General features: G+C 39.1%; 1 protein-coding gene across 2 annotated transcripts in view; it reads right to left on the reverse strand.

Annotated features, from left to right (window-relative positions):
- Window positions 1-27502, reverse strand: part of LOC131135575 (receptor tyrosine-protein kinase erbB-4-like) — a 283365-nt gene that overhangs the window by 96732 nt on the left and 159131 nt on the right. For both annotated transcript variants that reach the window (XM_058081635.1, XM_058081636.1), the window contains exon 3: window positions 14537-14723. In XM_058081635.1, coding sequence (XP_057937618.1) covers window positions 14537-14723 — 187 coding nt within the window. The remainder of the gene's footprint in view (window positions 1-14536; window positions 14724-27502) is intronic.

A 27502-nucleotide genomic window follows, 5' to 3' on the forward strand; every position in this document is an offset into this window, starting at 1 on the left:
GCAAAGCTCAAGGGAGGCAGAGAGTGGAAGGAAGGAAGCCCGCTCCTCTGTGACCTCACAAAGGAACAGTTTTGCAATGCCCTCTTGAACCGAGCGTTTTAGCCATCCCAAACTTCTTTCAGGGCTCACTTTCAAGTGAGCAAACCTCATTATCTGAAACTTTGGCATTGTTTAACATGAGAATACAACATTGTAACTATACTCATGGGTCAGAGAAGTGGAAAAAGCATGATAGCTCCCCTTTGATATATATAAAAAAATTAAAATCGTGACGTGAAGCAGCAAAATTCAAACCAATACACAGTCTTTGGCCTCTTATTCAGTTTTGCGTTGGCATCAGTGAATATTTTGTGTCTGAACTTGACCATAGCCAAAGGCAATGGAAATGTTATAGAGAGACAAGAACTGTGTTTTGATTATCAGCATTAAAATTCTCCTCATGCCCATTTGAACATGAAAGTAGAGCGAATGTTTCTTCTCATATCCAGAGGTTTGCTTCTGAAGAGAATAGTGTACTCTCAAGGCAATTGAGAGCATTGAAAATAACCTTTTTTTTCTTTTTTTAACGCTGACAGATTGTCCTAGAATGCTAATATCTCTTACATTGGCAATTAACGGAATCAGTCAATTCAACTTAAAAATATTGGGACACACATTCAACGCTAAACTACTCACCATTAATTGATAACTATTCACACTTAAAGTTACCGTAAAGTCTGGTGCATAAGCCACAACCACTAAACGAGGAAGAAACAGATTTATACATATACCGTATAAGCTGCACATATACATAAGGTATACATAAGGGCCAGGCAGTTCTTGAAGTCACAAGAGCCGAACATGAGGTATGAAAAAACTCACGTCGAGTGAGTTTTTGGAAATTGGAAATTGCAGGATGACATTACACAAAATAAAATTATGACTATGGTGCCATCTTACAAGAACACCAAACTCAATGTCTAAAAACTAAATGTCCAATAAATATAAACATCTAAGTGTTCAATGTAAACCCTACATTTGGCCCATTTTTATTTCCAGTGGGTTGACAAGCTCGTTTTGAGTGCACTGGCAGATCGTATTTGGTTACTTCCAAAGAAAGAGCTATCATTTCCTCATTGAACGGCACAGTAGTTAAACAATTAAAAAAAAATAATTAAACAATTAGTAGCAGTTCTGAAGTAAAGGGGATGTCACAAGATCAGAACTTAAATAGAATAGCCAGACTGCTGTATAAGCTGCAGAGTTCAAAGTAAAAAATAAATAAATAAAAAGTTGTGACTTATATACCGGAAATTACAGTACTTATTTTCATTGTTTCCTTTGCTTCAATACAAATTAACTCATTTAGGGTAGCAGGCTTGAAGGCCTCAAAGCTTACAGTAATTACATTCAAGCCTGCAAATATTTTTTTCCCTCATTTACGGCTTCAGAATAGCAATTATAGTACATATAAAGCCCCCCCCTTAAAAAAAAAAAAAAAACGAAACAAAAAAAACAAAGGGTGACACTGAAAGAATTCACAGATTATTCAGTACAGTAAATCCTGTAACCCCTTTTACAAAGCATGCTCAGTTTTAAATATTGTCAGCGCTCACAGGTGCTGCTGTCAACTATGAAACCGAAACAGACAACTAAAAAAAATGAAATAAAATGAAAATAAAAATTAAAACGTCAAAGGACTTTTTTTTCCTTTCTTAAGAAACTCCAAAGGATGGGACATAAAACAGACAGGCAAAGAGAGCTTTACTCAAAGCAGGATGCTGCATGTGTAAAAACAAACAACTGTATTTGTTCTGGGATGTTGACTGACCACAAAAGAAATGTTTACATTCTCAACATCTATCCAAGGTCGGGTTGCAGGGGCAGGAGCCCAAGTCAAGATTTCTCTCTCCTCTCTTCCCTCACCTCCCCGCTTCGTCCAGCTCCTACCAGCTGATCCAATGGCGTTCCCAGTGGGACAGTGAACAAGACTCAAAGGTACTTAAACTTGGGGCACAACGTCATCCCCAAACCAGAGATGGCACACCACCGTTTTCTGGGCAAAAACCATGCACTTGGAGGTCTCATCCCAACCGCTTCACACTCAGCTGTAAACCGTGATCCTAGCCCAATTAGTTTTTCTTGACAGATACTCTATTATTGTACTGAAACAGCACTTAAACCTGTGTACCCCTTCTGATACCATGGTAAACATCTGTGGTAGATACAAAAAGCACAAGCAAAACATGCCTGTGGAGATCATCTTTTTGATGCTCAGACTTGAAGTCTAATGAGACATAACTGAAGGTTTGCAAGATTTGCAGAGATCTTGCGTAACGTCAACAAACTAGGTTATCATTGGAAATCTATTAAAATACATTTACACTCGCATTCTTTGTTGTGGAGACACAATTAGAGAGCGTTATATATCAATTAGTGACAGTATGGTAATATGGACACGGGACACGGATATTGGACTGACTACCATAATGACAGATCAGACAACATTTTGTCGAACTCTGGGAGTAAACAGCAATTAAATGGCCTATGATTGGTTGGTTTGCAGGACACAACTATATACCCAGCGACAGAACATGTGACTGACAGTGTTGATTAACTATGATTGGAATTTGTGTAAAGTGTACACAGATCTATATGTGGTTCTTTAATACATATCAAATACATATATATGTATACATATAAGGATGGAGTGGAGGAGGAGTTGGTCATTCTTGAGTTGATTGTGGAAGGAGAAGGACCTGGATTTTTTTTTGGATGTGTGTGCTATGCTTGAGGAAGATCCCTAACCCTAGGACTAGGACCCTAGGACTCTAACTCTACAACATCCCCAACCTCTAACCCTACTGACATCTAGTGGTCACTCTAATATACTGCTATTTGTACTTGCGTTCCAACAATGTAATATCAAAGGACGAGGTTTTTCGCAAATAACATCCGAACGGAACCAACTTCCGCCTACCCTAATTTGGCAACGGGCTGTCGATTGAGACCACCCGCAACTCTGTATGACTTTCGGTTCCAAAGATACCGCTGTTTGACGGTTATGCCCACTTCTGGTGGTCACAGGAAGTCGGGTATAGTCCCAAATGAAAGCTTCTGGCCACTTATGGGAGGGTGGGCCTTGATAGGACATATTCTCAAGTTATTTCGATATGATAGCAGCTATCAGACCACCCCTAACCCTAATTCACTAACTCTAACACCTAAGCCTAACCCTATCAGACCCTCAGTCACCCCATACCTAACCCCAACCCTAACTACCCCTAACACATTCGTCCACACACCTACCTTGCAGCACCTTGGACCACAAACTTTTTTTTTTTACAGTGTGCTTAGCCTGAACAAGAATCGAAAAGATTCAAAATGTCGCGACGGCACACATTATTGGACAATAATTTGGTCTAGTTTCATCAAAAAAACGTTTTTTCTCAAAACCCAAAGCAGAGGTTCTTTTTAGAACTCCGCATGGGCCTTTTCACTGCGTGAAGACTGGTTGAGTAACATACACTTATCTGTTATTTACTTGTACATTGTGCAAATGCATATATCAATACTAGACACTTTAAACGTGATGTGTACCAAAAAACTATGTCTTATCTTTACTTTACGAACCTTTTCTTTTGGAGCTTTCTTGCTGCCACACTTTTCGCTTGGTACAAACTGCTCTGGTCATGTGACAATTCATACTAAACATATGTGTGATATTGCACATACTTACACATACAATCCCTTATTATTTCATTATATGCTGGAAATGCACTGATAGATCATTCAGTAAAATTTTTACAGCCTTGGAAACAAATCATTTTTTTCCGGTCACTATTGTGACCGGTGGGATTAAATGGGTTAAGCATTTATGTCAAGGGATGCATGTCAGCTGAGAAATGTTCCTTTACCGTGCCGTTTGCACACTTTTACTGATAAAGCGCTTTTCTTCCTTCATGGTGCACAAAGCACGTCGACACTGTTACCACAATTACCTACTGATGATGCAGCACCAAGAGGACACTTTGACATGGCCACAAAAGGACAGAGAATCGAACCACCACTTGAGACAGGGAGACAACCACTCAACCACATGAGCCATGCCACCCCCACTGTTATTGCGACATTGAAATTAATGATACCAATTAGCAACTCATGGTCACAAGTATCAGAAGACTAACCTATAAAAGAAAGCACATTTGAAGCGATTTACTGTATCCCTTCTGTCCCATCTGTCATAACATACCACCTACTGTCTGTGGTAGTTTCACTATCTCTGTCACACAGTGGCATTAGTGAGCAATCAATTAACAGCAACCACAACTGATGGCCCGTTCCGGACTTCAATTTAACACTTGCCTCCACACGATCCACATTAGGGGCTTTCAAATGTGACAATATGAATGTCGTCCTTCAAAAAGACCATCCCTCTTGCCCCCTTCCTGAAGCAGTGAAATATTGAGTGTGACATGGCAGTAATTGCATGGGAAGTAATCAATTAGGCACACAATTGAAGGAGACCTGAGGTCTGCCGGCTGCCAGGCAAAAGGCTCAACTGATTTCTGGTGATGTGCACTGAGCTGAACTTGCCTCAGGTGGCATAATTGCTCTTTCTTCTCTTAGTAGATGCTGAATGGTTGGGGATCTGAAGGAGGTAATTTAATGCCCCTTTCTCAGCAAGGCCTATGTCCACGGGAATCTCGCAAATTCAAATTGTCCCTTTCACCTTGCCCATCCTTTTCTTCCCCTGTTCAGAATTTAGTGGCACATTTTCCTGATGATTTCCCCATTGAGCAATTGCTGTGGGATCCCTGCTGTGATTCAAGAGACCTAGCAAGTGGACAGGAGGGCTTTTAAATATTACCTTACATTAGTGGGTACCCAATCTAATACAGGAGTCTATAGCAGTAGTTCCCGAATGTTTTACAGTCATGTACCCCTTCAGATATTTGACCTGAAGCCATGTACCCCTAAATCCTGCACACCAAAAAAAAAAAAACACATAAATCGTATTAAGTTAATTAACCTCAAATATTGAACATACCTAATTCAATGGTTCATTCATTTTATAGTAATTTCGGGTGAATGATGTGTACTTTGCATGGTGACATTTGACACAAGCACTGATAAATAGATACATTATCATCCTACATATCTTTTATTCCACTCTGATGTCGTCATCCTTCCCTTTGAATGCATTTAATTTGAATAGACTTAATTTGAGCTTCACTTTTTTGTCCACTTAGGATGTCTATGCTTTAAGTCTGCATATTGATTTTATACCAAATTGAAGGGGAAAGTGTAACAATCACCATAAAGCAGTATCTGTCCAGAGATGTGTTTAATATTATTATTCTGTTAAACATAAGTAGAACATTTTGTAACATTATCTTACTGTTGTATGAGCAATAAGCCTGCATGTGCAGGTGTGTTTGCTGTGATTTACACGAGTCCCTGAATGCAGCATCAACTTGTGTCTGAAGAGTTATGTGACGCACCTGAATGCGCCATTTCAGAAAAAGCTTGAACAGCACTGACAACAGTTTGCTAGTTTGGATCCTGCTGGTTGAGTGTAAAGTGTCCATTATCTCTCCATGGTGTCCCAACTAAAATAACCACTACCCCCTTAATAGTAATAGAAATACAAAAATACATAAAAACAACAAGAAAGCCTAATTTTCGGATGAATCTCCACTCAGTAGTGAACACCTGGCACTCGTAATGCGCAAAGTAATCATTCAAACTTATGTATTTGTTGATATGATGCACACAAGGACTCCTTCCTGAGATCCTGCTGCACTGTGAGGCATTAAGGCAGACTTGTAATTTTGAGTGTGCTAATTGTTTTTTTCTTTTTTATTCACCCCCCCCATGATAACTGACGTACCCCACTTTGTGAACCACTGCTGTATAGTGTCATGGCCTCATAAAAAGGTACTTATAACTTTTACTTGCTATGAAGTTTTCAGTCAAACCTCATTTTTTTGAACGTCACAGTTTTAATATGAATTTTTTTTCTAATGGGACTTTTGCCAAAATGTTGTTATCAATTCACAAACACTGTCTGAGTGTTGATACATTATTGCATATAAATGGTTGTATTTTACCAATCTGTAAATTCATGCAAATTTCCTCACTGAGGGACGAATAAAGGCATATCATTCATTCATTCATTCATTCATTCATCTGTACTTTGAATTTTGTGGTATCAATAGAGATGTGGACGAACTGCACCCACCATTGCTAGATTATTATGACATTTTGAATCATACATCTAACACCAAATCTCACAATATTTAGTTAAAGGGGACCTATGGTACTTTTTGGTACACTTTTCCGACCTATAAATGTTGTCACAATGTTGTATTCTTGTTTTAAACAATGCCAAAGTTTCAGATAATGATGTTTGCACATTTGGAAGTGACCCTGAAAGTTTGGGATGGCTCAACACACTCAGTTTCAGAAATTCCCAATTGGGAAACTGAAATGAAAATGTTACAGAAACTAAAGAAAGTAAAAAAAAGCTAATGTTACAGACGAGAAAGGTTTTATTGAAACAGAGATCACGAATGATTGAAGACGTTGGTGGATCCCAAATTGTCTCTGGATGTTAAAGTAAGGTTTGGACTCTGATACACAGACAGAGGCAAAATTGTTTCATGTGCTGTTAGAACTGGAATAGTTTTCATTCTGTTTTAGACAAAGTACCTGCAATCTACCACAGAGAGAAGCAATCAATGTCTGAGGAGCCCTTGGCTGTCCAACTGAGACGGGCTCGTTCCTAACATCCTAACAACAAATAAAGGGACATTTACACCCATTGTACCACCTCTCTAACAGAAGTTATATAAGAAAGAATAACAGAGTTCTTTGTTGAAGATCGATTGGACTATGCTTAACCTTTGCCCACAAATCACTCTCTCCAGCACTGGCATTACAATTTTGTGTACAGTATGTCACAAAAGTGAGTACACCCCTCACATTTCTGCAAATATTTTATTATATCTTTTCATGGGACAACACTGAAGAAATGAAACTTTGCTACAATGTAAAGTAGTCAGTGTACAGCTTGTATAACAGTGTAAATTTACTGTCCCCTCAAAATAACTCAATACACAGACCTTAATGTCTAAACTGCAGGCAACAAAAGTGAATACACCCCTAAGTGAAAATGTCCAAATTGGGCCCAATTAGCCATTTTCTTTCCCCAGTGTCATGTGACCCATTAGTGTTACAAGGTCTCAGGTGTGAATGGGGAGTATATGTGTTAAATTTGGTTTTATCACTCTCACACTCTCTCATACTGGTCACTGGAAGTTTAACATGGCACCTCATGGCAAAGAACTCTCTGAGGATCTGAAAAAAAGAATTGCTGCGCTACACGAAGATGGCTTAGGCTATAAGAAGATTGCCAACACTCTGAAACTGAGCAGCAGCACGGTGGCCAAGACCATACAGCGGTATAACATCACAGGTTCCACTCAGAACAGGCCTTGCCATGGCGACCAAAGAAGTTGAGTGCACGTGCCCAGCGTCATATCCAGAGGTTGTCTTTGGAAAATAGACGCCTGAGTGCTGCCAGCATTGCTGCAGAGGTTGAAGGGATGGGTGGTCAACCTGTCAGTGCTCAGACCATACGTCGCACTCTGCATCAAATTGGTCTGCATGGCTGTCATCCCAGAAAGAAGCCTCTTCTAAAGATGATGCATAAGAAAGCCCGCAAACAGTTTGCTGAAGATAAGCAGACTAAAGACATGGATTACTGGAACCATGTCCTGTGGTCTGATGAGACCAAGATAAGCTTATTTGGTTCAGATGGTGTCAAGCGTGTGTGGCGGAAACCAGGTGAGGAGTACAAAGACGAGTGTGTTTTACCTACAGTCAAACATGGTGGTGGGAGTGTCATGGTCTGGGGCTGCATGAGTGCTGCCGGCACTGGGGAGCTACAGTTCATTGAGGGAACCATGAATGCCAACATGTACTGTGACATCCTGAAGCAGAGCATGATCCCCTCCCTTCGGAAACTGGGCCGCAGGGCAGTATTCCAACATGACAACGACCCCAAACACACCTCCAAGACAACCACTGCTTTGCTAAAGAAGTTAAGGGTGAATGTGATGGACTGGCCAAGCATGTCTCCGGACCTAAATCCTATTGAGCATCTGTGGGGCATCCTCAAACTGAAGGTGAAGGAGCACAAGGTCTCTAACATCCACCAGCTCCGTGATGTCGTCATGGAGAAGTGGAAGAGGATTCCAGTGGCAACCTGTGAAGCTCTGGTGAACTCCATGCCTAAGAGGGTTAAGGCAGTGCTGGAAAATAATGGTGGCCACACAAAATATTGACACTTTTGGCCCAATTTGGACATTTTCACTTAGGGGTGTATTCACTTTTGTTGCCTGCAGTTTAGACATTAAGGTCTGTGTATTGAGTTATTTTGAGGGGACAGTAAATTTACACTGTTATACAAGCTGTACACTGACTACTTTACATTGTAGCAAAGTTTCATTTCTTCAGTGTTGTCCCATGAAAAGATATAATAAAATATTTGCAGAAATGTGAGGGGTGTACTCACTTTTGTGACATACTGTATCTACTCCTGTCTGAATTAAATTGTAAACTGTCCTTCAGACTTCTTGATCCATTAGAATAAAAGAATCCGGGGGACTTTTGCACCGTAAAAAGGCCCATCCAAACAAGACTGTGCCAATTTATGGAACAAGGAACCAAATCAGTGATAATTAAGGCCCTTAGGATTAACAACAAGCTACAGACCAGGATATATGCTCGGGAAAATACAGTACATAACATACAAAAGGAATGTTGGAAACAAAACTCGGGTGTTAACAGAAGACACGATTGTTAGACGGTAATCCAGTAATCCATACGTGGAAATACCAAAATCAGTCTGTATCCTGCTGGGCTCTGACTCCATTAACTACTAGCCCTACTATCGTCTCTAAAATAGCCAAAGTATGGAATATTTAGCACATATCCCAAGGTTTTACAGTATATCTGTAAAAAGTATTGATATGACATGTCAGGACCGTTGAGTGCAATTCAACAAGGGATCGAAAGCCAATAATGGGGGGTGGGGGGGGGGGTGGAAGTGAGACAGTAAATGAGACAAATAAAGAGAGAGCAGATGGGCCATGAAGGAGCGGATAATGCCTTTGGCGTATATCGCGGGCTTGTGTACATGCATGCAATGAGAGAGGATCATTCAGCAGATGGGGCCTCAGTTTGGAAGTTTCATTTTGGACAGACGCAGTGCAGGCGTTGGGGCAGTTAGTAAGATGAATCAACAACACTGAGCAAGTCTGATAGAATAAAGATACTCTGGCTAAAACGACGGACGAGTAGGAGGGGGCGTAGTAAATTATGTTCAAACAGAAAACTCATCTGTGCTCCTTACTGAGACTATTATTTAGTCAGGGAAACAGGCTGAAACTAGAATGTGATGATGCTCTCTATGTGACTTCTACTGTGTTGACACAACGGCCATTGGGCTCTATTTGCTACTCTATTTGTAGTAAAACTAACCTTGGTTGTTTGGGTCAGGTTTATTTCAACAAAATGTACTTTTTATGATTTTAGCAATGGGACGCTTGCTGGTTCTATCCTCAACCGTGCTGTAATAATTAAACATATTTAAATACTTCAAAATTCAGTCTGCGCTTTTACTTTCCAAAATTTCAAACTTCCAAAGGACAAATTAAATGGTGCCCCCTATGAGTGAAATACGTTTAAAATTGACATTACTGTGACATTCCACCTCTTGTACAGGCTCAGGTGGTAGATTGGTTGTCTCCCATCCCAACTGTTGCTGGCTCGATCCTCAGTCCTCATGAAATTGTTGAAAATAATTTGACTCTCCATTTTTACATTCCAACATTTCAAGTTCAGCCATTTTTTTGTGTGCAAACTACTCCAACATGTCATGCTCATTCGGGACATGTTAGGCTATCAATCAAGACATGTTCCAAATTTTCAAAATTTGTGTTTCATTTATTTTACCATTGAAACTGGACAATTTCAATGTACCTATATCATCCTACATATTCTGTACGCAGTGGCTTGGTTCAAGTTGCAAGATGGTCGTCACCCATGGTTGCTGGTTCGATCGTCAGTTGATTAATATATTTCAACAATATTTTAGAATATTTCAATATTCAGGCTACATTACAATTCATCTTCAGCATTTCTACTGAAATTACATCATCTAGTTCAATTCTTCATTCTTGTTAATCTACATTTCCTTGGCTTATTATCTGATTTTTTAAAAATCAAATGTTACTTTGTCATACAACTGAGAGTACCATGTCTTGTTTAAGGGAATGAATAAAGAAAAATTAAACACTGTAACCTTTTATCGACCCTCTGAGAGGAAATAAAAGTTACAATCTATGACATGCTACAGTATAGTCGCATAAAATGACGATTTTATAAGGGCACCGATGGATAGAGATAAAGGAGAAACAGTGAGGCACCCTGAACAGGTGTTTTTTCCACCTTGCTCCCACAGTGCTTGAAAAGCAAAGTTCAATCACTTTACCAACTCCTCCCAATTTCATTTACAAGTCCGTTGATGTGCGGTGCTCAAAAACACTACCACAACCCTGTGTCTTTAAGTCGCCTAGACTGTTACAAAGTGATTTTAATCCTGGGTGGTGAATAAAGAAGTTTTGTTTTTTAATTCACTTTGTGTGCACAGAGCATTCCCAAACTTTCTCCCACATTCTTGAGGATAAGTTGGCTAAGCTTGATTGAAAGGTGCATCAGAGGGAGTCCTATCCTTGCTCAGCCAGGAAGCTCCTACACCCCATCCTTTAGCCCCCTCAAGTCCACAGAGTCTATTCACAGCACTCAGCGAGGTAGCCAGAAAAATCAATAAGAGCACTGCTACAATATACTAGCGACAAATTGATTTCATCCAAGGCAATTCCAAATCAAGTAATGCGGGTGTGTTTTGCCACTGGAGGGGGTATTCTACAGCGCCTTCTCTCGATTAGGCCCTAATACATTTGATCCTCTTATATGTTACTTATGGATCATATTGACCTGTTTTACACATCTCATGGGACCTTCTGCTGATGGAACAATGATTTTAATTTGACAGCAATGTCAAGGTCCCTGTCATAAATGAGACAGGTAACACAAACTTTCCAAAGAACTTGAGGGCAGACCTGTTTTTATTTTTTTTTCTATTACATGTCACATAGCCGTGTTAATTTCATCGCCAAATAATAATTTTCAACATTTTTGTTGTTTTTCCCCAACAAAACAAAATAGAGATGGTAACAATCCATTTTCTGTACTGCTTATCCTCATTGGGGTCGCGGGGGTATGCTGGAGGCTATCCCAGCTGTATTTGGGCAAGAGGTGGGGTACACCCTGGACTGGTGGCCAGCCAATCACAGGGCACATATAGACAAACAACCATTCACACTCACATTCATACCTATGGACAATTTGGATTTGCCAATTAACCTAACAAGTTTTTGGGATGTGGGAGGAAGCCGGAGTACCCAGAGAAAACCGACACAAACAAAACAAATTCACGGCAAAGACTATGATAAAATGAACATTTTTGTCAACAACAACAACAACAAAAGGGACAAAAACTAGAGACCAAAAAACAAAAAAAATATAACACCAAACTAAATCCATTAGGCTATATTCACAATACAAGGTATGATGTCCATTGAGAAACTCTACCCAAGTTTTTACACGCTAGTAGTCCCACAAAACACATTACTGCCATCTTAATGTAATCTCTCTTCTTGAGAAACTTCGGACTATACAGTTTCCACTTCCGGATCTAACACATATGGTTGTATGTTAAAAGTGGACATTCAAGATAAACCACTGTTTATCAACTCCTATAAAGTTGGCAGCACAAACTGGAAGTCTTTATACCCACTCGCCAGTGGGCGAAATCGGCATTTATTAGCAGCACTTATACCATTTATTAACTCCTAAACAGTTAGCAGCACAAACTGGAAGTGTTTCTATGCACTTGGCAGTGTAACCAACCACAGCAAAGTGGGCGTGCATGGAGGTGGGCCATGGGTGGAATACATTAAAACAGATTCTGGAAGATCTAGAAAGCTTTCTGTGCTGGTTATCGTGTGTAGCTGCTCGATAGGAGTCCACCACTCAATACAAAGGGACGAAAAAAGCACTTTCACTTTTTCAGAAATAAAAGGTAATGGCAGTATTATCTTTGCATTCTATTCTACTGATACTAAACATTTTCAATTTGCTTATGAAATACTTGAAAACAATCGTGAAGAGAACACTGAGACCACTGGAAAGCAGATTCACTTCCCCTGCACATCATGGCTGGGGGCGATGGATGGTACATCTAACATCCTCTCACAGAGTCCAGCCTCGGCTCCCTGAGCAACATCAGCTTGGCACTACAATGAGAAGGACCATCTTGGCAAAAAAAAAAAAAAAAGTTGCCGGTGGTGATGGACATAAGAAATTCATTCAAAGTCCAGCGCAACAACATGTGAGACAGCATCCAAGTTGAACCATATCACATAAGCGCATTGTGAAGTTCCACAATGAAGTGGAACACTTCATTGTTTACTTTGTTTACTGAAATTATGTAGTTCAGAAACAGTCTGAACATTTATAGAAAAGGTTTAGAAATCATACAGTTGTCTGCTGAATAATAGCCAAATGGATGGGGACAAAGTAATTGTAAGATGGAACCAACCTTGAGGTGATCACGGCAAATATCCTTCTGCACATTCACTCTGATCTTGACTCTGATTGGCCAGTCACACACACAGCGACCACCCTTCTCTAGACAGACTCGCTGGCGCTGCAGCCACTGTCTGTATTGTGTCTGCATGTCAGGGCTGTACAGTGCGAGAATTTCACCCTCATATGCACCTAGAAATAAGTCCTACCCTGTGTGACCTGTGATTTAAGTACTGCCCGATTCATTTGCAAAAAAGACTTTTTAAAAAATGTGTATGCATCGTAACTCCACTCTGAATTCCCGAGTGGTGGGCAATTATGTGTTTCCATCATGCATTTATACTGTGTAATCAACAAAAGCACACAGGATGCTTGTCGCTGGACTGCACCTCCTCTAGCCGATGTGTGTTCACCACCGTGGAAGCCTGCATCCAGTGCGGTCATTTGTGATAGTGCTATGTGTGTGAACACACTCATTTGTTAGCACCCCCCCCCCCCCCCCCATTCCTGTGAAATATCTAAACCGGGGATGTCCAAAATGTGTCCCACGGGTCATTTGTGGGCTGGAGAATGGGAGAATGGGCCCGTGAATGGCACATTGTAGAAACAAAATGTAAAATAAAACTAGAAAAATAAAACAAACAACAACAAAACACATGAAAGTTGGAGAAAAAAAAACTCAAGTCTTACAGATGACTTATATACATACAAAGTACAAATATAGCTGAATAATAAACAATAAATATAGCAACCTCTGATCAATCCATATCAATTTCGGACTTCAAATAATCTACCAATTTCAGCACCACCCATGTCTGTGTTGATTTTATTTATATATTTTTTTAGTAGTATGACCTTTTCAGCTTTTTGACTTCACATTCTGCTTGATTTTTCAAATTCTGTTTGTTTAATTTTATCTCTATTTTGTGCCGCAGGCGAATACAAAAACAAGCCACGAGTCCGAAATGGCTCCCGGGCCACACTTTGAAAACCCCTGGTGTATCCATTTCATTCACCATTTGCAGTATATGCTTATTGAATTGTGTTATGCATGTACAATTATAAAATGCAATTTATACTATACAGAATATGTGTTGAAATTTGTGGTATAACTGTAAGCCAGAAAATAACTACAGAATCAACTGCTGATGACATCATAGACAGGCTGACTTCAAGTTCCTGTTTCCATGTAATATCATGCTATGGATTTGGTTACTAACAAGAATGCATGTATTAATAACACAACAAGACATACGCCATATTGTATGGTGACTAGAAAATGCATGCAAACTGAGGCATACATGGTGTGTATTTGACGTAAACACCCTAACCAGGGCTGACGCTAACCAAGATTATAATAATTTATTATTTATATGAGAAGCAATTATATGGGTAATGTAAATTACCCATATATGCCCATAATTATACAAATACATGCACAGTACTGAAAAAGTTTGTTGTTTTTCAGAATAAACAAGCATGGCCTTTTCTTCACAGCATGCACCCATAAAAACCCGCAGCGTAAATCAAATCTTTTGATTCACAGTTGGTTTGGCACACGCTTTCTCAACATAGACCCTGCAGAGGAAAATGCCTCAGATTTATCAAGTCAAGAGCTTCATCTCTATGTGGCTTCTGGGCTTGAAATGCCAAAAGGAAACCTAGCAACAAAAAGGTCCATTGTTCATGAGGACACTGAGCCACCCACACATGCCCTCCTATCAGCTATCACAGTCACAGTCTACTAATGAATGGCTGGGTTTTACAGCTCGGTGGCTTGTACCCGCGACATTTAACATATTCATTACAACACACTCTCAGACAAAATGTCACTCACCTGTGAGGTTCCTCAGACCCAGCTGACGCAGACCGAAGTTTCCGTCATGTCTGTAGTTGAGGAAGATCGCAAGCGAGTAGCGGTCCTCGTACAGCTTATTCCCTCGGATGATTCTCAGGTTCTCCAGAGGCAAGTAGTCAAATTGGTTCAGAGCCACCAACACATAGCCTGTCACTTCTCGAATAGACTGCAAACACAATAACGGAAGGATCTTTTAGTGGGTACTATAGTAATATAATGTAGGAAAAAAGGAAATACTATATTATATTCCCGACAGTGTTCCCTCCATTGTGGGGAAACAAAGACTAAGTATGAGTATGCAAAGGTCAGGTTTAACAAAAACCTACAATGTCAGACAACAATATTGCCAAATATTACAAATTACAATTGGTGTGGGATATAAACTATAAGGGAAACTGAAGCCAAACACCGCGGTAGGCCATTTCTTTTTTTTTTTTTTTTTTTTTTTACCACTTATCATGGTTTTACAGTAAGTTGGAGCCTATCATAGCTGACATTGGCCAATTATAGGGAACATAGTAGTATAGACAAACAACAATTTACTCTCAAATCATACCTATGGACAATTTTGACTCTCCAATTAACCGAACATGCATGTTTGTTGACTGTGAGGGAATGCATTTCCGACCAAGGAAAGCCAACAAATCACATAGATGCGTATTCAGAGCATTAAAGGAATAATTCTCTCTCTCAAGGGGTGTTAAGAATGTGAGATCACCACCAAAAGTTGCTTAAACATTCAAAGTAGTAAGATTCACAGTGAGTATTTTTATTTGTTCAGTTTTTCGTCATTAAGCTGTTCCCAAAGGACACATGAAAACCAAAATACACAAAAACCAAAAGCTTTGCTACATTTCTTTTTAACTTGAAGTCAGTAGTGTTTCTTGTGTTCTTTCTCAAAGTTCTGGCACTTGCAGCTTTCTTTGGCGTCATGGTGGATTATTTTGCAGCTGTGATTAAAAAAAAGCATACACACTTAGTATGCATGAACACCTCATCGGTCCAAGGTGCCCAGTTCTTACTTAAGGAAGGAGGAGACAAGCTGAAGCCGTTCATCGTTGTACAGTATGTGTGATCTAAGAACAAATAAACCACACATACATATAATAAACATGATTAAAAGAGTCTGTAGCTGGAATCTGTCTATATTGTCCCACCTCTAACAGAACTGTTATCCATTCTTCCTACGAAAACCAAGGTGTATGGAAACCGAGGTTCCACTGTGGCTGTGTGACAACAAATGTTAAAAAATTACACATGAAGCTCATCTGCAACCAAAATTTCAGATTGTCGCGGGGCGACAAGGGCTGTCAAAAGATTAGACCCCCGAAATGCAGAGACAGATGGCAAAGTGCCGAGAAAGTCTTTTAATCAAGCATACGCAGTTGGAGGTACTTAGCAGCAGTGTGTGTGTGTGTGTGTGTGTAGGGACATTGTGAAATGTTATGTAAAAACATATTTATGCTACTGACAGTTCATAGCTAATACACGTTTAATAATTGAGGCAGTCTGACATTAGGATGAGTTTGAGCGTCTCAGGATTTAATGTGTCTGGCCTTAAAGCAGGGGTCTCAAACACGCGGCCCGCGGGCCAAATGTGGCCTGCAGGACACTAGTTTGAGGCCCCCGCCTTGATATGAAAGTTTAATGTTAGTGTGGCCCGCGCAAGTTTGATATGGATGCTGTATGGTATCATGTACCCAGAAAAAATTATTACGTTTGATTAATGTTCATGTTAAAGGTTAAATAACTGTTAATAGTTATCCTCCCTATCCGTGTGGAAGTGGTAAGTTTTTGGCTATTTAAGTTTAAAGGAAATAACTTGAAGGTTACTGTTTAGGTCGCTAGCTCTCTAGTTTGCGAGTTAGCATGTGTCTCAAGACCCTGCAGTTGCGCAATATGTTGTAAATAAGAAGAGTATAAATGTGACTATAGTCGTGTTTTGTCATGTCTACAGGGCTCTAATAATGCTTTGTTCATTTTAATCTGAAAAAAATAATTTGTCTACCCACCAACTATATGTGGTTTCTTAAGTTTTTATTATTTGTCGTTTTATTATGATTATTATATTTATTTATTACAGATTGATTGATTTTCTCTATTCTTGATTTGTTTATTTATTTTTCATCTTATTTTGTGCAGAAAAATAAAAAAAATAAGATATTTGAGAACAGTGGAATGTTTTATCAGAGCTTTTATTGTAGAAAATCGGAACCAAAGCACTGAAAAAGTTTGTATATTTTTCTGTTTTTAATAAATGCGTTTTTTTTTTTTTTTTTTGGAAAACCAGATGCGGCCCAGCCTTGCCCAGACCCTAGCTCCAGTGGCCCCCAAGTAAATTGAGTTTGAGACCCCTGCCTTAAAGGTTTCACTTTGATGCCATAGTTTGTCGTCATACATTCAATGAGTGTTTTGTTGGGATGGACTTTACTCTCTGACGATTATTTATTTTATATTGTTTCTATCTGCTGTCATTGAGGTGTCTGGTCCATTAAAACTGCCTGTCTGGGTCTCGAGTGTCAATTTCTGGATTACCAACATTTCAATTTGATTACTGGATATGTCTAGACTGTCCTGCTATTATTTTGATGTGGAGTCTTAGCTACCTTTGGCTGACTTCAGGACCCATTCCTGCCTTATTTGGATTGTTTGCCGTCATTGTGTTTGAACCTCTTAAAGGTTAATAGACTTAGAGTGGCATTCTGCCAGCTGCCTCCATAATTGCACATTTTTCTTTGGCCCAGCTCTTGTAATCCATGCACCTTTAGATTTGGCTTTGGCTCAGACTGTTCACTGCAGAGGAATCAGACATCATTTGGGGAAATACTGAGCTCTGAAAGCCTTGCCCAAATGCAATGATGTGGCTGCAGGATAACATGATGCTCAATATTTCTCATTTTTAGTTCAAGTTTGCTTACTGCGTGCTGGTTGGATGGATGGTTTGCTAACTGCACGCTTTGAACTTTTGTACACTAGACATTAATTACTTTTACTCAGAAAGCAGCAATACATTATTTTTTTTTACTATACAGTCCATAATCATCAGTTTCTTTCCTTGGAAAAAACATATTTAAAACATTTCCATTATATATTGTTAGACAATCCGAGTGAGACCCCCAATCCATCCATTTTCTATACCACTTGTCCTCATCACTGACACCTCTTCCAGGCTGGTTACACATTGGACTGGTCGCCAGTCAATCACAGAGCACATTAAAACTACTTTCATAGCCATGTGCAATTTGGACTCTATAATGAACCAAACATGCAAGTTTTTCAAATGTAGGAGGGAGCTGGAGAAAAGCCACAAAGAGACACCAACAGACACTTGAAACCAGATCTCCTGACGTTGAGGCAGACTGTGACGCAGATGTGAACCAGAAAGCGAGTCACAATGCAGAATAGGGGACGGTGGCGGCGGGTGGGCACATGCATACATCATAATATTGACAGCACGTGCCTCCAAGGTCATTCTCTCCATATTCAATCATGCCAGTGAGGTGAATCAGAACATCTGAGTGAGAAGTACTTTTGCTCCGGGTTTGGAGACCACACCGAAACACTTAGCACAGGGTTCAGTGCTCATGTCTTGTATAGGGCCCGGGGGTGACTGAGCCTGAGGACAGCCACTGCTTTACACATTAAATGTCATTTAGGAGTGGGTGTAATGTCTGTGGAGACTTTGGCAAGGAGCCACCAAGTCGGAGATGCTATTGCATGAATCAAAGCGACAGGCTGTGCCCTCTTTCTCCCAGTCGCAATCATAGTTGCTGTCATTAATAGACAGGCAAGTCAGAGGGAGTCTTTCACTGCTGGCCCACTGATAATCAACACGTTTGTGTGTGAAATGTTGCTGCAGCTGATGCACGGCGTAGTCATTGTGGTTGACAGCTGTCAGAGAGCATGGCCATCCGCCAGGTCTGAAAGCTTATGGAGACCAAAGTACTACCGTAAATCCCTGTGTACAGGATGCTACTTTTTTCTCAAACTTTGAACCTTGTGTCCCTACATTGGTGCAGCTAATATACCTGTATATGTGGCTAAAAATTAAAATGATCCATGAAGAAAACTCATTCATTCATTCATTAATTTTCTACCGCTTTTCCTCATGAGGGTCGCGGGGGTTGCTGGAGCCTATCCCAGCTGTCTTCGGGCGAGAGGCGGTGTACACCCTGGACTGGTGGCAAGCCAATCACAGGGTACATATAGACAAACAACCATTTACACTCACATTCATACCTATGGACAATTTGGAGTTGCCAATTAACCGAGCATGTTTTTGGAATGTGGGAGAAAAACCGGAGTACCCGGAGAAAACCCACGGGGAGAACATGCAAACTCCACACAGAAATGGCCGAAGGTGGAATTGAACCCTGGTCTCCTAGCTGTGAGGTCTGCACGCTAACCACTCGACCGCCGTGCCGCCCATAAGTCATTTTGCGAATGTTTACTCTAGAAAAGTTATTAGACGAGCGGGTACAACATGCTTACCGGTGAGCAAGTTCACCGAACTCCCAATCTAATTTCCCATGTCACAAGTCCATAGTGCTTCTGTCGACAGTGATGTTCACTAACTAATACATTTCATTAATTACATGTTTTATTTAATTGAACACATCAACAGCAGTGCAATTCCAGCATCATATATGTATCTCCAACTCCACTCCAAACATGTCTCTCGTCCATTCATCATTGCAACTTGCAACTTGCAATTGTCACTAGATAGACGGAGAGACGCATTCACAGACATGCTGAACATCACAACAACGCCTTTATTATGCGTTTATGGGAGGTCAATAATGTAAAGAACTTATTTAAGTGTACTCAGACATTCCAGAAAACTCACTCAAAACATGTGAATTCAATTTAAACGGCATGGTGTCTTTGAAAGCAACTCCTTATCAATCGAGCATAACTAAAGTCTGATTCAAAGATACTGTATATTCTGCTATTAAATAAACCAGGTCAAGGTTAAGTAAACAGATTTGCAGAATTGTTAATACATACAAATATGTATGATCCTGCTCTGTCATGTCATCTTTCTTTCTTTCTTTAAACTACACTAAACACGGACAGTAATGGCAGTGGTTTAATTCATTTTGAACATACATACAAGTTACATATTACAATTCACAGTTCTACATGTCCGCAAATCTTACTTAACCCCTAACCCTTTCACATTAATTGCAAATTTGTTCACTTTCTGTATTGCAAATGTCGTCTTTGCTATATGAAAAGGCCATACGATAATATGCTAAAATAAGGTAACATAGTGGGATGTGGTGATTAATCATGATTAATTAGAAAAACTTGATTAATCCGATCAAAAAGTCTATGAAAGGTGCAAAATATGGAAAATATGGATGTCCATTTATCACAGGAGGAGACTTAAAAGGATTACTTTTGCCACAAGACAGTGCGGTATTTGTTATGGATTGTCAAGTTATGCAAATTTCAACACAGTACTGATGGACTCTTTGACCCTGTAAGACAACCAAAAATTCTAAATTCTGTCTAAGAAAAGCTCTGAGTTCAGTGACATTGCCTGGGGAGCTGTTCCATATTCTTTCCATTTAGATCTTCCAAAAAGCAAAGGGTGTCACCAAGCAGTACGTGCTATGAAATCTACTACTCTAACAAAAGTAATGCACACAATTATTTCAGGGCACGCACTTCCGGTGTTTGGACTTATTTCTGCGTGTTATTTGTTTACGGTGTGGTTTACTTGTTTCATACATGTTTAACAAGTAGATCCTCGCATGTTGACAGTATTCTCTTTGCTTACATTTTGGCCTTTTAAATGTACTCACTTCCTGTGTTTAAGTGTCAGCCTTCTCCAGTGAAAGAGAAAATCATAGCTGGCTGCTTATGTTCAAGCCACTATATCAAACATTTGCAAAGTACAGCCTTGCAGAGCGAAATGATAGTATACAGAACAAAGTCAGTGTTCTTTTCATGCCATAGATTGTGGAAAAACAAAACAAACAAACATGCAACCTCCACACCAAGTGTCTCATGAACACAAACACATACTTTACAAAGGTGTTAATACTCTGGGGTTTAGCACTGGAGCATGGTTTAATTCCATTTTTGTATGTGTTAGTGCTAAATTTGCAACAGCCTTGCCATCATTGGATCTATATATGATTCAATTAGAGCAGTAAATTACCTGCTAAATATAACATGTCCTGAATTCCTCACAGTAAAGTAAGACATAGGTGCAGTTGTACGTGGCATACGTAACAGCACGAGTCTGCAAAGTCTAAAGCACCGTTATCGTCCATTCAATAAGATGTTTTTATGTATCTTTATCAGGGGTGTCCAAATATTTTCCATCGAGGGCCACAGTGGAAAATGAAAGGATGCAGAGGTCAAGTTACATACTGTATATTTCAAGAAAAAAAAACAAAAAAAAAAACATCTCAGCTCTGTGGAATATTGTAAGTGAAAAAGCCTATCCTCCATATGAATGGTCTTTGCAATTTTTTTTTTTTGTAATTTTTGAAGTTGTTTTTTTCCCAAAATATTTCAGCTTTCTTCTACAATGATCTTTGTACATTTTTTCCTCATAATATTAATAATTTATTTAATTGACATTTTGACTTTATTCCTATAATATTCAAACATTTCCCACAACCCAATTTTTATAAAAATGGCACCTTTACTTTTGTTTGAAAAACTAAAAAAATCTTGAATAGTTCAACAATAAATTGAGTTTACTCAAAATTGTGACTTTTTCTTGTTTGAATATTTCTCAATATTTCTTCACTTCAATTTTGTTTTCATTTTCTAACTATTTAAATTTTATTTTTGGACATTATTTTGTACATTTATGGTTTATTTCCCATATTAAGACTTTTTTCCTTATTTTTACAAAAATTACAACTTAATTGTTGTGTTCTTTGTTGTTCATCATATTACAACTTTATGTTTCAGCTTTATGATACAAAATGCATATGTATTTTTCCTCACGATATAAGAACATTTTTCTCATAAGAATTTTGGCTCTTGTTGGATTGCAACTATTTTATTTGCTGAACTGCAGAAAATTACTGCAGAACTTTCTTTTTTTTTAACTTTTATTAATAATTTGATGGGGACAAATGAAAAACAGTCAATCTATGTGAATTTATGGCTGAAATGTACATATAAGAAGCCAAAACATATTGCTGAGATTATTTTACGGTGCACAAAGTGGAGCGTGTCGTGAGCCAGCCTCGCATCCACCTCACACACATGCATCCCAAGAGAGCGCAAAAGTCCAACTAACAGTGAACAAAAGAGACAGCAAGAGCCAGATTCACTAGATTAAAAGGGATTTCTCCCCATTTCCTCCTCCCCAGGCTGGAGCATTTGTGAACGGAAGTGTGGCAGCGGAACAAACCCCTCACTTGAGTCACTGAGACGTGCCCGGTTTTGAAATGGAATCCTCAAATCCCCAACTTCTAAAACGGATGGAGGAGGAGGGCGGTTTGATCGTGGAGTCAACAAAGCGAGGAAGGTGAAAGGATGAAGAAACAGACAGGAGGATAGCGAGGAGGGGCATGCTGCAGGATGAGAGGATCAGTCAAACGGAACACAGTCCACATATATTTGAATATGTAATTGAAAGTGTGTCTGTTTGCAGTTAAGGTCTAAAAAAGGGGTGGCAAAAGGATCTGAGGCAGGATGACTAATGACACAGTTAGCATGTTTGAAGACACTGAACACAAACATGAAGCAATGTTTTCGGCAGATGTATAGTAAGGCCCCGATTTTTGCAGAGGTTCGGTACCAGACCTGCCAGCAAATTTAAGCCCCATATACGCCTCGCATTTAAAGTATAAAAGTTATATGTATTCATCACTAATGAATCATAATGTCATATTATCCATTAAAGTTGTCAGAGAAAGTTTCACTTTTCTTATGTCTCACATGACAATGGTGCTGCCACACAAAGTGCCACATCTCAACGATTGCTGGGAAAAAAGAAACCCTTATAACATTACATAGACATAAATATGTATGTATAACTTCTGGGCTGGTACATGTATGAATATGTATCAATTATTACCGACTTGGGTAGGTCGGGAAGTAGGTAGATACTTTATTCATCCCCATGGGAAATTAGACTTAGGGTGAATGAGATGTGTTTCCTGCAAAAAAAAAAAAAAAAACAACAACAAATAAAAAAAAACAATAATACATTTAGTAATACTCATAAGTTGCACTGATCTATAAGATATTTATTTCACTAAATTCAAGATTTATTCAAGAACATTTTGAGAACATTTCATCTGGAAAAGCAAGTTATTCACCTCCACAGTAGTATATTTAAGCATACCTGTGAGGTTAAATAAGTAAAATTAACATAAGAAGCCAGCGAGTCCAACGCGCTTAGTGGTCAGCAAGTTAATTTCTGTTGGTTATTTTTAAAATCTGTTTTGTATACCAGCTCAGATTTCACAAAAAACTGAGCAACATTAAACATGTCAGTAATTTTAAGGTTTGTTTGACTCTGTCGTTAATATTCAGTGGCGTTTATCATTGTTGAAGTAGAACTGTACTATATTATTATTCTAAGTATTTAAGTAATTCAATCTGCAGAACTCTCCTTTATTTGCTGTACCGAGTGAATACAAGCGGGTGTCTTTATAAAGTAGTCATAACATTAAAATTGATTCTTGAATGGAAATAAATCTTAACAAAGATGAAAATGCATCTGAATAACCAGTTGGTGCTGATTGGTGTTTTTACCTGGGTATTTTACGATCCCCAGAGAAACAAACTCACCCGTACGCCGCATGGTGTTTGCTGTGTTAGTCTCATATATCTCAGTTGGAGGATGTTCTCTGATGAGAGTTGTGAGAGTTGTGATCTGTGTTGTTATATGTGGGCTCCAAGCAGCAGCGTTGCCATGCTTCAAGTCTCCAAAGTGTCCACCCCAAGCATTGCCAACCACCAGCTCTCCAGCAACACCTCAATCCCCCAGGAGTGACTCAAAGTTCGTATGTGCTACTTCAAAATTCCTGGTGTTGCCTTTGGTGTATGCTTTTTGAATGCAGTAAATAAGAACACTAGGGCTACCAGCCCAATGTAATGCAATCCCAATACAAGGGCAGTATCTAAAATTCAGTTGATAATACTCAGTTTTGGGTGGAATAGTCACATTTATTATTGAAAGACGCATTCAGTATTGCGGTTGTAGTTTTTGAAGCAGTGTAGAACTGCTTAGCATACCGAGAACTCTTTCTATGTAGCTCAGTAAGGCGGCCATTATATTGGAAATGATGCATCACAGTTTTAAACAAAAACTATCATGAACAAAATGTTAAATCTATACATACTATACATTACAAGTGGTGACAATGGTTTTCCAAACCATGCACATGGTGTGAACCGCCACTATCTTGACTGAGACGTTACATCAATGAGACATTTTGGCAATCAGACTTATCCAGTGATGTGAAGAAAGTGACACATTCTCATGAATAACCTAATAATAACATTTGTGGGGATTGTGATGTGTATGATATAACGGACTCAAAAAATTGTATAATTTTGGACTGGCAGTGATTGATACAGAGAGATCTATGCAGACTGCAGGGTATAAAATATATATTCTAAGATTTGCAGAACATCCATTCAACCATTTTCTGTGCCACTTGTCCTCATTAAGGTCATGGTAGTATGCTGGAGCCTATCCCAGCTGATTATGGGTGAAAGGTGCATGAAATTTTTATGCTTTCAATTTTTACGGCAACAATTACAAGATTAACATGTGAGGCGTGAGCACATTAAACTGAGTGGTTTATCTTAGGCACAGCTGTTATCCTGTATTTAGAGATGCACAACATTGGTTTTCGTACCGATATCCAATATACCGATATTGTCCAGCACTTCATTGCAGAAACCGACATGGGCAGCAGTTCATCAACATTTTGGCTGCACTAATCAGCTCTGGACTATTCAACTAAACTAAGTTTCCCTGTGATCAACAACTAAAAAAGGTTAGTTTTAATATATGAAGAGCTTGCAACCAAAAGGCGCTAAATCCAATTTTCACTAAGTTGTATGTTTTTCATGAGTTTAATAGACCTCTGTCATGTGTATCCAAATCACATATTTTGGTCTTGAAATCATTTTTAAAAATATGAAAAAAAGTGATATGAAATTTATGCTTTCAACCAAAAGGCGCTATTTCCATTTCAGATTTCAACCAAAAGGAGCTAAATCCCTTTCTTTATTCTTTATTCTGATTGGCCCAAGTTTCCCATCTATTGATAATCTGACCAATCAGAGAGAAGAATACAATTGGCACTGCACATACAGAAAGCCAGTATCAGTGCGCATCCTGTTTTGTTTGTGTACATTAAGTACACGTATGATAGTTATAGTATGTTATGCAATGTTTTTACAGTATTCTGTAACATGGAAGTTTTTTTTACGCCATAAAAGGCATGTCTCTACCTTGACACCTCCAACTTTCATGAGAAACATTATTTTACTTGTACTAAAAAACATACAATGTAAAGAGTTTGTAATGAGATGATTTTTGTCACTGTCACCTTCATGGTGCAGTCAAATATGAGCACTGCTTTTAATAACATTTTTATTAATTTAATTAATAATTATTATTTTGTATTGTATGTTGAGAATGGCTTCTGTGTTGTAATTATTTTATTAGCATAGCACATTAAAGCACCTTACATTCTTTTACAACAATGCCATTGAAGAAGTTAAAGGTGACTTCAAATTTATTTCAGCCAAAAGGCGCTAAATCCAAAAAAACATTTATTAAAAAAAATATAAAATACATGGTGTGTGCAGGATTTTTATAGCATGCATTTTTATGACCTATATTGATAGCTCTTTCATTTGCAATATAGACTTGATGACCAAATAGATTGATATGTGCGTAGTTAAAAATCATTGATTTTCTCGAAATCAGTCAAAATGGATTTAGCGCCTTTTGGTTGCAAGCTCTTCATATGAAGACCAACGGGATGACACATAGGAGATACAATCATATGAATCAATAGTGTCAATGATGCGTTTGTGACAGCAGTATGCAGGCTTGCAGATTCTAAACACAAAAGACTGAAAGCTTTCCAGTCCAACTAGTAAGATGTTGCCGCTCAGGGCTGCTTTCATTAGGACAATACCAAGCGTTTGATGTTTTTGTAAGAGCTGCAGTTGCTACTTTATGGATCGCAATGCCAGATAGCAGGCACCATTAATTTCACTCTCAATTTGTTTCCTGCATCCCACCTTGAGGAAGGAGATGAAGACAGATAGCGAGAGTGAACAGTGGAGTGACACCACTTCCCACGAGGAAGACTCGTGACTCCATCAGAACACTGGTAATGAGTGGACCCCTGTAGGGAATTCTGCAAATAGACTAATTTGTAATTGATTGAGTGCATTAATTACCGTCCTGGTTACGCCTGTGTCATGGTTAATATTGTGCCAATCTGACGAGGCTGGGAGGCCCCTCTGCAGTGGGACCGTTCGGGTGAAGCAGCCATTATTCAATTATGTCCCACATATCAGCAACGAGGCAAGTCTTAATCCGTAAGTAATCACGTTCCCGCACTCCCTAACTACGAGCTGATGTGAAGGAGGGTGCAGTGGGGTGGGCCGTAGAGCCGTGGAGCTCCTGGTTAGCTCTTTAATCAGGCTTGGGAATCAAATCCCATCAGTGTTTCGATTGTTCTACCATTAGGAATTCTGACATACAAAGTTTATCAACGCTTACAACCAGTATTTAGAAGTACACCTCACACAGTTCGACCCGGTTGCATGTAGGGGGCAGAAGAGTACATGAACAGAACATGGACTACACTTGAAAATTGTCATCTTGGAATCAGTCCACATTACAAACCTCACACATATTCTGTGAGATTTGCAAGGTTAATTCATTTCTTTCGGAATGGATTCCTTATTTAGAGATAAGAGCTGTACAACATATGAGTTATTTGTTTCATTCACATACACTTTGTTTCAGCCCTGAGCAAGGACAGGAGATAAAATAAATGCACCTTTCTCCAACAGTGTTGATTATATATCCTTTTTTTTTTTTTTTGATCAGTGGCCTTCGCTTAACAGCTTTATAATGGTTTGGATCCAACACAACACAACACCAATTGCTCTAGGAACAGCCCCAGTATTGTGCCCTTTTCCGCATATTTCACCATGGCAATCTTAAAATGTCCTGTGGCTATGTTAAATAATCTAGAGTCACCTATATTGAACACATTAACTTTCTTTCCGGACAGGGTAATTTCACACAGATACATGGAACGCAATCATTTACAAACCGAGGTAGGCAGGCATCTTCAGGAGACGGTAAAGCAGTTGAATCATATAAGGAATCACTGGTAGACGGTTTCAAGTTCAAATTCAATTCACTGTTTTCTAACCACTCCAATTTCAGCACTGTATCCTGGAAATTAGCTTGAGAAAAATTACATTTTACAGGAATCTAGTTGATTTTTTTCAGATTTCCAAAATATGAATGACTGCCGGTGAATCCGTTTTTCGAAAACTGTGTATGGAGTGAGGCAGTGGTGTGTGAAAATACGTGTTTGTTGACAGTAATCAAGAAGAAACGGTCAGCCATCTAAACGAGTTGGAGACAGACAGAAAAATAATGTACTACCAGTCTTAATGGTCAACATTGCCGAATATTTGTTTTAATCAAGGAAACTAAAACTGGCAAAATGCAACAAAATACGTTCATGAGAGCAGTAATATGTACAAGTGCCTTTAAGCGTCAAAATGCGTACATTTTATCAGGTCTCAAAGTGTAACCACTTTAATTTCTAGGCTGTTGGTAGCGTTTTGGTGTCTTGTGTCAGCTTTTAAGGTGTTTTGGTTCGGTACAGTACACTTTTTTTTCCCACATGATACAAAAAACACCCCGTTTCTACTAACATTCCGCTGGGGTACTGAGACATAATATTC

Source organism: Doryrhamphus excisus, chromosome 9 (genome assembly GCF_030265055.1).
Source record: "Doryrhamphus excisus isolate RoL2022-K1 chromosome 9, RoL_Dexc_1.0, whole genome shotgun sequence".
Taxonomy (NCBI): domain Eukaryota; kingdom Metazoa; phylum Chordata; class Actinopteri; order Syngnathiformes; family Syngnathidae; genus Doryrhamphus; species Doryrhamphus excisus.